General features: G+C 47.2%; 1 protein-coding gene across 2 annotated transcripts in view; it reads left to right on the top strand.

The window, feature by feature from the left end:
* The window catches only part of TTC7B (tetratricopeptide repeat domain 7B), a 2,178,739-nt gene that overhangs the window by 783,920 nt on the left and 1,378,901 nt on the right, over nt 1-15,918 (top strand). For both annotated transcript variants that reach the window (XM_069637452.1, XM_069637451.1), the window contains exon 7: nt 13,537-13,709. In XM_069637452.1, coding sequence (XP_069493553.1) covers nt 13,537-13,709 — 173 coding nt within the window. The remainder of the gene's footprint in view (nt 1-13,536; nt 13,710-15,918) is intronic.

Here is a 15,918-nt window from a genome sequence, read left to right on the forward strand (position 1 = left end):
ATGCTCAGAAAGGGCGCCATCGAACTCGTCCCAAAGAGGCTTCGGGGCTCCGGAGTCTACTCGAGATACTTCCTCGTGAAGAAGAAGACGGGAGGATGGCGCCCCATCCTAGACCTGCGGCGTCTGAACAAGTTCATCAAGGCGCAGAAGTTCCGGATGGTCACCCTCCAGCACGTCCTGGGTCAGCTGGAGGAAGGAGACTTCCTATCGTCGTTGGATTTGGAGGATGCCTACTTCCACATTCCCATCCTAAAGGGGCACCGAAAATTCCTCAGGTTCGTGGTCCAAGGGCGTCATTACCAGTTCAAAGCCCTTCCCTTCGGACTACGGTCGGCACCCAGGGTATTCACCAAGTGCCTCGCACCGGTGGCAGCGCAGCTGCGCCGCGAGGGGATTCACGTCTACCCCTACCTGGACGACTGGCTCATCCGCGCCAAGACGAGGGAGCTCGCCGTGGTCCACACAGCAAGGACCGTCCAACTCCTCACGGACCTGGGATTCGCCGTGAACTACGCCAAATCCCACCTGGTGCCCGCGCAAGTCGCACTGTTTCTGGGAGCGAGGCTCGACACAGTGTCCCTTCTGGCCTCCCCGTCGGAGGAGAGGACCAGGACCATCTTGGGCAAGGTGCAACGGATGTTGTTGGCCGACGCGGCCAAAGTGAGGTCCATCAAGTCCCTCCTCGGGATGATGTCTTCCTGCATCTACCTCATTCCCATGTGCAGGCTCCGGATGCGCCCGTTGCAAGAATTCCTGGATGCGCGCTGGATCCAGACGACGGGCAGCTTCGAGGAAAGGATCAAGCTCGACGAGAGCTTCCGACGAGCGATACGGTGGTGGGGCACCCGCGCGCATCTGACGGCGGGCATGGACTTCCAGACCCCAGCCCACCAGGAGACTGTGACCACGGATGCCTCCCTGGAAGGGTGGGGAGCGCACACCGAAAATCTGCACGCAAGGGGACTCTGGCTCCCGACGGAGAAGTCCCTGCATATCAACGTCCTGGAGCTCCGTGCAGTGTTTTGGGCCCTCAGGTCCTTCCTTCCGTCCCTCAAGGGCAAGGTGGTGAGGATCTTCACCGACAACACCACCACCATGTTTTACATCAGGAAACAGGGCGGAACCAGGTCCCCAGCGCTGTCCAAGGAGGCGCAGGACCTGTGGCATTGGGCCGTCGCCCAAGGGATTTTTCTGGTGCCGTTTCATCTGGCAGGGATAAAAAACACCATCGCCGACTCACTCAGCAGGGAGCTGCGCTCGTGCCACGAGTGGGAACTACGGCAGGATCTGGTGGATCGCCTCTTCCGACGGTGGGGCACACCCCAGATCGACCTGTTCGCGACGGCGACGAACACCAAGTGCCGGAGGTTCGCCAGCAGGTTTTCCCAGACGAGGAGCATGGGCAATGCTTTCTCGTTCCCCTGGGAGGGCCTGTTCCTCTACGCGTTCCCTCCCTTGCCTCTGCTAATCCGGCTCGTCAACCAGCTCAAGAGGTCACGGTGCAGGATGATCCTCGTCGCACCTGCGTGGCCGAGGCAGATATGGTTCCCGGACTTGCTGGACTTGTCAGCGTCCCCGCCGATCAAGCTGCCGGCGGACGCGGATCTACTCTCCAGGGAAGGAGGCGCCATCCTCCACCACGACCCGAAGTCGCTGAACTTGCAGGCCTGGCTCCTGCAGCGCTAGAGTTTGGAGGATACGACATACCGGCCGATTGCAGAGAGGTTCTTGCAAAGGCCAGGGCGTCCTCGACTCTTAAATGCTACGGACACAAATGGAAGAGGTTCTCTGTCTGGTGCCACGCACAGAAGATTAACCCTCTACGGATTACGGCTCCCCAAGTACTGCCGTACCTGCTGACGCTGGCCAAAGCTGGTCTGGCACACGCGTCCATCAAGATTCATCTTGCTGCGATCTCCCGATACACCAGAACCACGGGGCGGACGTCCTTGTGGTCTCATCGTCTGGTGAAGGAGTTCATGAAGGGACTGTTCAGATCGTTCCCGCCGGTGAAGGCTCCGGCCCCGGCGTGGGAGCTCAACGTGGTGCTGACCAAGCTCATGGGACCTCCGTTCGAGCCTCTGCACTCGGCCCCGTTGAAGTTTCTATCGTGGAAAACAGCTTTTCTTGTGGCCATCACCTCCGCACGACGAGTGGGAGAGATCCAGGCCCTTTCCTGCAAGGCCCCGTACTTGACTTTCCACGACACGAGGGTAGTGCTCAGGACGCACCCCTCCTTCATGCCCAAGGTACCGTCGGACTTCCATCTCAACGAACCCTTGGTGTTACCTGTGTTCTTCCCGTCGCCTTCGTCGCCGGCTGAGAGGACTTTGCACTCGCTGGATGTAGCTAGAGCGCTGAAGTTCTACGTGGACCGCACGAAGGGTTTTCGGAAGACGTCACAACTCTTTGTGAACTTTGGACCTGTCAATCAGGGAAAGGCTCTCTCGAAGGCTTCCATCTCCAGATGGCTCTCCGGCTGTATCATGTGCTGTCACCGGTTGGCAAACCGACCGCTGCCTGGCCGTCCGAGAGCCCATTCCACCAGAGCGATCGCAGCTACCACGGCGTTCCTATCTGGTGTGCCCCTGCTGGACATATGCAGGGCTGCTACGTGGAGGTTGACGCACACCTTCACGAAATTCTACTGCGTCGACCGGGATTCCAGGGAGGAGTCCAGGGTCGGCCAAGCAGTGCTGCGCAACCTGTTCGCCTGAGCTGAGCCTGGTGAGGAGGTAAGATGCTTAATGTTGAGTTGATGTGATGCTTAATGTTGAGCCTTTGCCACCTCCCGTGGTTGTGCATGTGTGTACTGCTATGTATTCTTTATTCATGAGCATGTGAATCCATGCCAGACCCCATGCTGGAGAAGGAACAAGTTACTTACCTGTAACTGTTGTTCTCCAGCATGGGTCTGGCATGGATTCACATGCGAACCCTCCCGCCTACCCCTCTGCGGCTCTTCACTTGGTCATACTACCACTTCACGTGCTTCCAAATCTGAAGATGGCTGCCAGAGGCGGTGCTTAGGTAGAGGGCAGTCATTGGCTGTGGTCAGTATGACGCAGAGACCAGTGATTGGTTATTACTACGAAAGACAGATCAGAAACGAAACTGATACTGGTTTTTTCTTTACCGAGGATTCCCAGCCTGACGACGGGGAATATTCATGAGCATGTGAATCCATGCCAGACCCATGCTGGAGAACAACAGTTACAGGTAAGTAACTTGTTCCTTCCCCCTGAACTTTATTGGAACGTGTCTACAGATGCCAGGAGAAGGGAGTCATTCTCCTGGTAATAGTACTTGTTGGAGCTTTAAACCAGGGGATGGAATACATTCCCCCTGGTTACCTTTTGCAAACACATACTGCTTGAGGCCATACACGTATGCCAGAAAAAGGAGGTCATTCTCCAGGCGAAGAAAGTTTCTGTTGAACTACCTTTTCAATCTAGTTATAGCATAAGGGATAGAAGTAAGTTGTGCGACAGAACAGTGGACGTTCATTTTGACGGGCATTCTGACAACCCCATTATTGTCAGTTTTGAGGCATGGAACTCCTCACAGAAGTAGCAATTCAGAGTTATTTTCTTTCCTTTCTTCACTTCAATAAAAGTCTATAACCAAAACCATGCCACTTTCTGTCAGACTCCTCATTCAACACACTTAGAATACACAGTGGGGGTGATTGCGTAGGTTGTATGTGGTCACATTAATGTTGGATACATATTGATGCTTGAATTATGCATTTCCTTGCTTTGGTGTATGTTTGTAATGTGTACGCAGAGGGGGTGAGTGTGTATGTTGGGTGTGGTCATAATGGGGTGTTTGTTATGGGGTGAGTGTATGGTGTGCGTGGTCATGATAATGGGGTGAGTGTATGTTGCATGTGGTTATGATAATGGGGTGAGTGTGTATATTGCTTGAGTGTATGTTTGTAATGTGTATGCAGTTGAGGTAAGTGTGTATGTTGTGTGTGGTCATGATAATGTTGGCTGTCTATTGTTGCTTGAATTGTAGTTTATTGCTTGAGTGTATGTTTGTAATGTCTACACAGTGAGGGTGAACATGTTGTGTGGGAATCCAGAAGGTGTCTCACCCACTAGTCCCACAGGGAACTGTCATCCAGGTAGCCAGGACACGGCCATCGCTTTTGGATCCAGTTACTGGGGGTGGACCAGTGTGGGAGGATCACATGGGTGACGGGTCTTCCGGGAATGGGAGTGGGACACGGAATGGTGAGACGCTGTATGCCCTTCCCCATAACACCTTTACCCCATCCTACCAGGATACTTAGGCACTCAGCCCCCCGACCCCCTTTCACAACACAAACACTTCCTCACAGACAGCCGTGAGGAAGCTTTGAGAGAAAGCAGACTAACACCAGAGCTGTAGTCCTGACGTGTCCAAATACAATGGTTAGGCAATTACTGACCACCATGCACACCTAACTTTCATTTCACTTCCCCACACGGATAAAAGGCTGTGCATGAGAGCAGACTTTGGGTGAGGCAAAGCCCATGAGGAAACAGCAGTTCCAAGATGGCAGTTTAACACGAGGAGAAAGACGGTGAAACCGACGGGGATAACAAGGAGGGAAGTTCCCTTGACCATTTCGACAAGGAACTGTTACTTTATTGAAAGCCTTGAGAATAGAAAGCGTAAGACCAGGAAACCAGGCTGAGGAATCCTGCATTGTGTGTCAGAGGTACCTGGGGCCCTCCCACGTCGATAATCAAGGCAGGGAGAATCACCAGCCGTCCTGGTACTGTCCTTGGCTCCAACAACAAAGCAGCATTCGTGAAATCAATGCAGCCGGTCAGTTGGGGAGACAGATACAAGACTGGTCTGTGATGAAGCCAAGGTTGCAAGTGGCAACATTGTATGAAACTCATGTGATAACTAACGCGAGTAAAGTTGAACTGCAGATGGATTAGTGAATGTTGAAACCAAGATATATGATACCTTTTACAGAGTGCTCCATCACCGCGTGCGTGCTCAATCGAAGGTCTCTGTAAGGTGTCCAGCTGCGAGTTGGCAAAAGTGATGCATTGCAAAACAAGCTGTTCCTGCAACGGGTCAAGCCAAATACTGTGCGCAATCAAAAGTCTTGAAGTATTGACTGATTGTATTGACTGATTGAAGATTTTGTGTTAAAACTGATCTGGTCCTAAGAAAATTGTGTATGTAAAAATCCAAACTTTGAGTTAAAGTGGATCTTAGACCGGTTGAGGCAGATCCAAGGTGAAGAGTAAATCACCTGAGAAAAGTGTGCGTAGGAGAATCCTGGAAGGAAATGAACTTTATTATTTGTTTGTTGTGTCAGGCCCTCTGAAAGAAGGGACTTTGACCGGAAAAGAGACTTTGGCACAGAATGCCGTGATGTTGATGTTTTGAACTTCACCCTCATGCTAGAGAAGCCAGGGACTGTGCTAAACTCGAGTGTGCCGCCTTCTCCTGTGCTGAAAACGCAGGGAAGGGAATCCAATGGCTTGAATATCCTGACATTTCATTTATTGAACACTTTTCTTTTGCATAACATGGTTTCACACACTATTTGTATCTAGAGGTAAGGATTGGCAATAGGTTTGCTAGTATATGCCCTTTCATTTTGACAAGACACCACTAGGACTGAGTTATTATTTTTTGATGATCGTAGCTTGCTACCGTATTTGGATTTAGGATTAGAAAGGCGTTTTTCAAACCCAATTGAAATTCAATGAACACCCTTGAACTGTTGTCACTTGTGTGTGTCTTCCTGTTCCATGCCTTCCTTACAGTGGTCATGGTAATGTTGGCTACAAATTGCTTTAATTATGGGTTTCCTTGCTTTGGTGTATGTTTGTAATGTGTACGCAGTGGGGTTGAGTGCGTATGTTGTGTGTAGTCACGATAATGGGGTGAGTGCATGTTGTGTGTGGTTATGATAATGTGGTGAGCGTGTATGTTGTGTGTGGTCATGACAATGGGTTGGGTGTGTATGTTGTGTGTGGTCCCGATAATGTTGGCTGTATATTGTTTCTTGAATTATGTATTTCTTTGCAGGAGTGTATGTTTGTAATGTGTACGCAGTGGAGGTGAGTGCGTATGTTATTTGTGGTCATAATAATGGGATGAGTGTGTATTTTGTGTGTGGTCGCATTAATGGGGGTGGGGGTTTTGATGAATCCTATGGAGTCATCACTGATCCCCAGCTTGAGATCCCCTCCCATGTGGCCAGGGGATGGGAGCAGCTACCTGATCATGACCCTGGGGGTGATGATATGAGGAGGGATCACATGGGAGGTGATGGCTATCTGGGAGATGTGGTTACCCCATCAGGAGAGACGCAGTATTCTTCCCTCCTAAATGAAGAAGACCCTATAATTCCTAAGTCCCTGATGGCATGTTGTCATGATACAAATCCCTTCAGTTGCAAAACCCTATAATCCCTTCCTACGAGACTCTAGACAGAATACCGTTTTCACCTCGTATGTACCGAACACACACATAACACCTCCTGTCGCTGATGGTTTTGTGCTAACCAAAAATCCCAACAAAATCACCTCAAAAGTCCTGTAAATCGTATGGACTCTAACTCCTATAAAACCTTAAGTACTGTCAAGAGGAAGGAGGAGTTAATATGGATCAGAAGAAGCACTAAACTGAGTACTCATGCTAGTTGCAATGAGGAGGTACAACAACAAGGGACATTTAGAAATGGTGTCAGCATTTACCAAAGGGAGAGAACAAAGACGGAAGGAAGGAGAGCCATGGGAGAAGGCAGAGGCACATGAATGGATCCTGCTGGTGGAACAAGGTGCTCCCAAGTTGCTCACTTCTCTGGCGAGCACTGCCCGCAAGTGGCAACTTGGGAGCACCTTGTTCCAGGGAGGAAGCCTTAGGCACAGGAAGAGGACCGCTGGTGAACCGGTAGCAGTGAGCAAGCTACCGGCAACACAGTCGAGTACTGAAGCAGCAGGCTTATTGGCAGACAGTCAACAGAAGAGCTGAGAGGAGGTCTGCATAGCGGAAGACGCCATCCCAAGGTGAAAGCTTCACCACAGCAATGTGCCACGGGTCGGAGGCAGCGCCAGGCACCAGTGAGCCTGCCCCAAGATGTTGGGGCCCCGGGGCATTCTGACTGGCATGTGAAGCCTTAGGAACTCATTTTGAATATCGAGTGAGCAGAAAACAGTTAGAATTTGCCCAAGCCCTGATGTGTGAGATGTCAATATGGGGAAGTTTGGAGCAAGTATTGCCGCAAGCCAATGAATGTTAATGAAGGCATTAAAAGACAAAACTTGAACAAATGTCCATATGCGAGATATCAATATGGGGAAAGTTGGAGGAAGTGTTGTCAAAAGCAGATGGATACTATTTTAGAAGTGAACATTTCAAACTTGAACAAGTCTCCATATCTGAGATGTCAATGTGGGGAAAGTTGGGACAAGTAATACCATAAGCCAAGAAAGTATATATAGTGAAGGAATACAACTATGTTATACTGAAAGACTGTGGGAACATTAAAGAGAAGCCCTGGTGAAAGAAGGACAACAGGCAGTAACCATTTTGGGGACAAGATTCTTTGCAGGAGAGTATACCAGGGGATCTGCTGACCCGAGAAAGGGATTACTGGCAGGGGAGTACACCAGGTAATCCATTGGAATTACTCCGCGATAACAGACATTGTGAACAGATGCCTGGCAGGAGAGTATACCAGGGAATCTGATGAACTTTCTAAAGGCTTCCTGGCAGAGGAGTATACCAGGAGGTTCTCCATAAGTAGTGATTGCTTTTAAAGAAACACTTTCTTCATCTTAACAAACTACTTTTGCTATCCTTAAGAAGTGGGTGCTTGAAATAGAGATTTTTGCTATTCTTAGGAAGTGGTTGCTTAAAGGAGAGACACTTTTGCCATCCTTGAGAATTGGTTATTTGAAAGAGACAATTTTGCTATTGTTGAGAAGCCATTATTTGAAAGAGACGCTTTTTGCCATTCTACATGAGACATCCAGGGGAAGGGGACCACCCCCTGTAGATTCAAGAATTATTTTGTTGAATTTATCTATTTACATTTTTTGAACACGTTTTCACCAAACTTCCATCAGAGACACTTTGCTTAAACTCTTAGTAGTTCAATTTAGTGTAAGCGTCAGATTAATGTTTTGGACAAAAAGACAGTGTATATAATTTTGACGACGAGACACATACTGATCTTTAGTTTTAGTTTCCTAGGTAAGGAAACTCTCTTTAAGATAGGGACAATAGGCCTTTATCCAACTCTTTACTTTTAATAAAGATGTCTGATGTAGAAAATACTACCACTTTGTGTCCGCCTCTCATTTCTGACCCCTCACAGTGTGTATGTTGTGGGGTGAGTGTGTCTGCTGTCATGATAATGGAGGGAGTGCGCATGTTGTGAGTGGTTATGATAATGGGCTGATTATGTATAGTGTGTGTGTGGTTATGATAATGGGATGAGTGCGTATGTGGCTTGAGCGTATGTTTGTAATGTGTATGCAGTGGGGGTGTGTGTATGTTCATGATAATGGGGTGAGTGTATTTTATGGGGCGAGTGTGTCTGTTGTCATGATAATGGGGGAGTGTGCATGTTGTGTGAGGTTATGATAATGGGGTGAGTGTGTATGTTGTGTAAGGGTGCAGAAGGAGACTGACACAAAGGTGGCAAAGTGGTTGGCAAAGCCTTTATTCTTCTTGAAAAAGGAAGAGAAAGTCCCATCTATCCCTCTTTAAGGGATTTGCCCTACCTCAACTAAAGACTAACAAGGATCTGTACGAATGTCAGTTTAACTTAAATGTCCACCGTCCCATGTTGAAATCCCTAGTTATGTCCCTGACACTTGTAACTAAAATAGATAAGGCTAAACTGTTTGTGGACCAGGAGAATGACTCCCTTCTCTCCTGGGTTTGTGATCACACTTCCCTTGAGGAATCTGTCGTTCTCACCGGGGGGAATAACTCCCTTCTCCTGGTTGGGATATTCTGAACACTGCAAAGTTCAAACAATGTTTACCGGGGGAATGACTCCCTGGTTGAAAGTGTCCTCCAACAAAAAAACCAAGTCCAACAACCCTTCTCCTCTTGGGTCGTTGATGTATCAAGGGGAATGACTCCACTTTGTAGTCAAAGGCCAGGGGGATGACTCCCTTCCCCTGGTTTGAAGCGTGTTCTTCTGCCACTCGATATCAGGAGGCTACACCATCCTCCTGGTGCTTCTCATTACAAAGTACCAGTCACACTAGATTCTGGGGGAATTACTGTCTTCCCCTGGATACTCCCAATTTCTCTTCTGTTCAGTACCATGTAAAGGTTCCAACTGTGGTTGGCTCCTAGAACCAGGTTCTTCTTCCTTGACCCGCCATACTTGATACACTAACCTGGCAAGTACTGCCACAAGGAAGATGACATGTATCTCTCGCTGGACTTGGGTCCTCGATCCGGGTTTTTCTTCTTGGACTCAGCTTACTTGGTTCACTATCCTGCTAAGTACTGCCATGAGGAAGATTAATCATATTATTCTATTGGTTAGAGTTCCAGTCCCTGGTTTCTCTTATTCCTCTTGGTTGTGGGTCCTTGAACCTTCCCTGGTGGTCAGTGGAATTCCCCCATTCACTGACACGAAGAAGAGGAGCTTTCAGGTAGGCCGGATGCACACGAGAGCCAATCTGGGTGTCCCATCTCTTAGGCCAAGTAAGAGTCTTTAATGCATACCTCCCTTCTAAACCCCAATCCCCCTTTAGTACCTCCCTTTACCTTTACAGGGATGTCGGTACGTCGCTGGGCCTTCCGGGGACAAGGTTTTGACTCTCTGCTGCTTCAGGCTTCTATCTGCGTCTTCCCTCTGTGCTACTTGGCTTCTTGGCAGTTTTCTCTGCGACGGCAGTACGGTCTCCCACTCTGCAGCTCAGCTTCGTTGGGTTTCTATCTGTGTCTGCCCTGTCAGCACGGTACTTCATTGTCCGGTTCATCTTCTTTCTGGCCTTTGGGGCTGCTCCTGCTGCACCCAAGAATAAAGTCTGCTGTGGCTCTGCAGCATCCTCTGTGCTCCTCCTTCTCCAGTCCCCCAAGCAGCTTTGAAACTCCTGTGCCTGAGAGGTTTCACAGCTGCTGTCTGTCTCAGCTGGAGTCTATAGGTATCTTAGCCCCTCTTTGGTTTTTATACGATGTAGCCAGTTCCCAATCGGCTCGTTGTATAAGTACTTCTTTTATTTTGTTTTGTTCTCGATACTGGCACTGGGTCACCTCGTACCAGTACTTGTGTGGTAAGTAATCTTCATGTTTCCTACGCTCTTCTTTGTCATAGTGCTCCACCTGATAATAGTACATAGGTTTACTCTCTACAAAGAGGTTATTCGAGAAAATATAGGTTACAGTGTGTGTAGGTGTACTGATATTACAAGGGCTGCACCCAAGATGGTCGTACTCATCCCTAGAGGAGGAGGCCCTCCCCATGAGATCCCCCCACATTATACCACCCACAGGGGGGGGCTATCAGGTGGCAGCCTCACCTCCGTGGCCTCATGGGAATAGACTCCCTTCGGGGAGAAGTAACGACATCCAGTACTTCGTCACAGTTGTGTGTGGTTATGATAATGCGATGAGTGCATGTGTTGCTTGAGTGCATGTTTGTAATTTCTACGCAGTGGGGAATGATGCATATGTTGTGCGTGTCATGATAATGTTGGCTGCATATTGTTGCTTGAATTGTATTGCTTTAATTAATATTTGTAATGTGCATGCAATCGGGGTGATAACGCATGCTAGGTGTGCTTATAGCTGCTGTGCGTTTGTGTGGCCTGGTTGCTGATTATATGGTTGGCATGTATTTTTGATTTATTTCGTGTTTTTTTTCACTGGAAAACGTCATTGTCAGTGCACATGCGTCATATATAGATACATTTTTAATCCTTAATATCTCAAAATTAGCCAAGTCGATTCTGTTTTTTTTTTCTAGTGCACCATTTCAAGCTAAAATCTAGGCGCCTGCAAAAAAATCAAAAAATAAGGAGGCCAATTTGGAAATATTTGGGCCAACATGTTTTTTTTTCCTAAGACAAAACCACATGTTAAAAGCTGTTCAAAACACAGCCAGGGTAAACGTTTTTTAAACTATGAAGCTATTCATGTAGAAATCGGAAATTTTACATGCACAGACGGCTGCCTCGAAATATTACTCTGGAATACTTTAAGATTTTGTCATGCAAGCGTTCGAAAGTTATTCAGAAAAGTCATTTTCTGAAACGCCTTGGAGACTTTGTGTTGACCGTAACTATGCCTTGTGCTAGTGCGAAGGAATAATATATATATATATATATTATGCTTTGGGACCTGTGCTTGTGCATTGCCATCCTTCACCTTAGACCCTGCTAAAATGATGCATGGATCTCTGGACAGCTCTTGAACCCCTGTGCAGTCACTGATGTTGCGGTGTCACATCTCAGTCTGAAAACTTGATTTTATCCTTGCGTCTTAATCCTAAAACAGTCCTATTCTGTATGTTTTGTTTAAGATTAGGGGGGGTATTTTGAAAACTGAAATGAGCACCAAGCCCTGCTTGCTTAATGTAATTAGTGATCCAAGCATACAACCCTTTTAATCGAAGGATCTGTGGTTATTCTTCTGTTTCCAAAATGCTCTTTGATTATATGCAAAGCAGGCTGGAACCCTCGCTGGTACTTTTTGTCCCTTTCCCCTTTCTCTTCGAGGTAGTTCTAAAGAGGACAGTACGAGAATACTAGATTGTCCAACTTAAAGTGAGCCCCTTCTATCAGAAAATAATTGATATGGTTATTCTAGGTTTTGATAAAAACGCTTTAATCAGTAAGACGAGCATAACTTTCTTATTATGAATAAACTATTTGCTGGAAGTGATCATTAGAAATGAACATTGTAGAATGTTTTTATAGTCCAGTTTACAATGTTGGTGCAATTAAATAATTTCCTTTTTTATTTATTTTTTTAATAGATGATTTTGCCAAAAAAAGAAATGCAGGCACCGCTTCAAGACATGTTTTTCCACTAGTCTGGCGTTGGTCTGCAATAGCTAGCGTGGCATTAACAAATGCACGCCTGGCTCTCTGCTACTCAATCCCACAGCGCGCGCGAGAGAGAGAGACACAGACAGATCGAGGCATAGAGAGAGACACAGAAACACAGAAGAATGAGTGGGGGGGGGGGCGTGTGACGGAGCACTAGATCGATAGATGTCAGGCACAACTAATTACATGTTTTTCATATTTTTAAACGGCATGAAGAAGGCACAATATGCAACATCATGCTAGATAATAAATCTACACACAGCATTAAGCGGAGAACTGGCCAGTGCTGCACACATCCTGTTGTGGCTAATCTTTGTATCTCATATCACATTTGCCAGTACTTACAATTTTCGAGGCGTGCAAAATAGACGAGATTCACTCTGCGGGGAAATAGCGAATTGCAGGCAAGGGTTTTACGGGGTTGTGAAACGTTTCAGAAACACAATTTCATACGTTTTGCTGAGGAAATTAATTTTTCCCCCAAGAAATGTCATTTTAACGATGGGCCATGAAACGTTTTTGGGAAAACAAATTAATTTCCGAATTTGCCCAAAAGCGGCGAATCGGGTACAAATCCCCCTAGCTGGCGAAACGGAACTGTATGTGAATTTCAATACTTTAGTTTCGCTGGCGGTAATGCCTCTCGCCCCCCTACTCATTCGTACGTCATTTAGTCATAGCACGACAGAAAGCTTTGGTGGTCTGAGGAGTGACATTGACTGTGAATCCAGAAACAGATCTTCATTGTTCAAGAATCCAGTGCATGACCAGATCTTCTCTCAAAGCCCCAGCGATTGTGCGTTCGCATCTTTTGCTGCAAATGATTTCTCAACACCCAACAGATGTTCCCATGGGTTCTATCCCAGGCACGTGCTCACGCGCATGTGCCCTGATGTAGCTACTGTCCGCTCCCATCCCTACCTGCCTGCATTTGGTAGATGCACGTTCAGTGTTAAATATTACCGTTTTCCTGTCTCTCTCTCTCTCTCCTTAACACTGCACAAAGTACATATGCCTCATGATGTTTCCTTCTGCACTGTTTTATGCTAAATGTGTGGGCCAACCTTCTGCACTGGCCTCCTGACCTGGCCAATGATGGAGATGATTGCTGGTGTATGCTCCTCAGCATTCACAGACACAGGACAGAACTTGCCAGAAGGCAACATTGAACAAGGCAGAAAGCATATCTGAACATTCTAAACCCACCGTGCATCAGCAAGCTGGTCTCCTCACAGCTGGTGAATGAGTGCTTGCTGCTCTCCCGGCAGCCAACTGGGCCCATGCACATATGGGCTGGACTCCTAAAGGCTAGTTTGGCTGAATGTGTCACGGATGGTTATACGCGCCTCTAACTTCAAACGTAGCATGGTATGCCTATATAAAACTCTGCAGTTGGTGCATAAAGCATTTTGAAGTATTCGGATAAAGCATAATGTGACTCATTCTAAGATGTTGCTTGCTGCCTTTAACCCCCCGTGTCTTTTGGTCCTCACAGACGATAGCCAGGCAGCTGGCGGAGATCCTGTTGCGGGGCATGTGTGAGCAGAGCTATTGGAACCCGCTTGCCGAGCCTCCGCCTCAGTCACCATTGGATGATCCGCTTCGCCAGGGATCCAATGCCAAGAACTATGCGCTCAGCCGACGACCTCGCTTGTACTTTGGAGAAAAGTAAAGGACATTGATTATTTTAACCATGTTTCAATCAAATGACTCCTTGTTTGTTTGTTATGCAATAATTATGAATGGATATAGTTCATGTTCAGGGATCAGTCATCACTCATGATGGCCTGTTCATTGTATGTACATAATATGAACACTCCTTTTTAGTGAAATCCATTCCCATATCCTCCGTCTACGTATCCTTTGTGCCTTTCAGATGCAAATGGCAGCAGCCTGTGGCATAAATCGTACACCTAGCATTGTCATGGCAACAGCCTGTAATGCTTTGTCATTTTAGGCCTATTGGAAGGTGTTAGTAGTGGGTTCCCGTGTAGAACTGTGCACATGCACTCAAGCAGCCCAATACACACTGCTATGCAGCCTGACCGCCCCAGTGCACCCACAGACTAACCAGCACAGTAAGAGGTCCGAAAAGAGCCTGACCTTATCCCCAGCGAGAACAACGGAAGGTGCAGAGTCTGGAGCAGGGCCCTGGTGAGAGCACAGGCCTGTGGCAATGGTAGGCATGGAGTGGCTACAAGCTTGCACATATACCTGCTAATGCACCGCCGACTACCTGTCCCAGAAAGCACAGAAAATACACAGAATCTTTCTGACCGTTCAAGGGTTTTATTTTTATTTGTAGGGCCTAAGGCCATGCCTCTCTCGCTCTTCTGCCCACTACCCTCCTCCCTAACCCAGTCGCCCGTAAACCTGGGCTAGTTCTAGTGATTAACTCCCACTGCCTAAAATCTTCACTACTAGAGATAGTTTACTTAAATGCAGGATAACTTACCTCCCTCCAAGATTTCCTTATTTTCCCTACTCCAACCAAAGGTTAGTGCTCTATGGAAGAGTTACGCTGGTGCCCTGCACTTGCTTCATTTTTATCAGGCTAGAACAATCGCACCAACTCTGCTCCATTCTTCTAATCTTACTACTACTCTGTCCACTTCCTCTGATCCTTCGCCCTTCCGATGTTTCACAACCCGTTCTCCCAGTCCACTCTGGTATTTCCTCCCACTAGTACGCCCTTTCCCCCACTACTGAACTCCTCTGCCCACTACTGAACTCCTCTGCCCTGTGGGATGTTTTTATCCACGCATCCAAGCCCTACCTCAAAACTGTGCAGTACTGACATGGAAAACATCATGATGGCCAGAGCTTCCCAGAAAATGCACAGGGAAATGCATGAAGAATAGGCTGCCACTCATTTTTGCCGATGTTGTGGGCACAGAAGGACACTGCCTAAAACCACCATTGGACTACCCACACAGTAGTCTGAAACCATTGGGAATGGCAATGCTGATTGCCAAAAGCAAACCCATAACTGTTGGGAATTCATTTTCTTAAATCCCAAAAAGGGGTGCAGTACCAGTACTCACCACTATCAGAAAGCCGGCGTTTTAAAACCACCAGATTTTGTTTAAAACTGAATAAATGAACCCAAAGCAAGCCAAAGAAAGACTTACTGAGAGGTGGATCCAATGTAAAGTTATATTCTGAAGTGACTTGAAGGTTTATAACAAGACTGGCTGAGCTGTGGATTTCAGCAGTTTAAGTAAATTTGGACTGAAAGACACTAAAAATCTAAATGTTTAAATTGACTGAGTGACCTACTTTTGAGTGTCACATAGGTTTCAATTGTTTAAATGTCATAGTTTTAAACTTAGAATCAGCATTCTAGCTGCATATGTAAAAATGTTTAGTTTTATTTGAATGCAGAAAGCTGGGGAACAGAAATGACATGTAGCTAAAAACTGGCTTAAAGAGATTCCAATTTTGCCTGGCAACTACCGCCCATCAGGAGTGAAACTTGAGTCACAGCTGTGTTCCCAGGCCTATCTGCCTTTTGCTGGCCACACTAAGGATATGCCATCTCTCTGATAATTGAATTAAGGGGTGCCCCCACAGAATACAGGAGCTCTGAACAAAGCCCTGTCCTGACTCAGGCAAATGTTTTATTGGCGGGAGTCGTAAATGGAGCTTCCTCCTGAAAGGACAGGGGAGGGGCACTGCCTGTGAGAGCAAGCAGGCTTGGCAGAACTGGAAAAACCAGAAATTCAACCTTGTGCTGGGGGGAAACCACACCCCTTTGGGGCCAGAACATAACTCTAAAAAGATGAATAACTCATAGTACGGTCTTGTGAAAATTATTTAAATGACACCATAATTCTTGTGATTTTTCTGCCCACATTTTAAGACGTGTTAGGACCCG

The sequence above is a fragment of the Ambystoma mexicanum genome, chromosome 14 (genome assembly GCF_040938575.1).
Source record: "Ambystoma mexicanum isolate Mex_15411 chromosome 14, UKY_AmexF1_1, whole genome shotgun sequence".
NCBI classification, from domain to species: Eukaryota; Metazoa; Chordata; class Amphibia; order Caudata; family Ambystomatidae; genus Ambystoma; species Ambystoma mexicanum.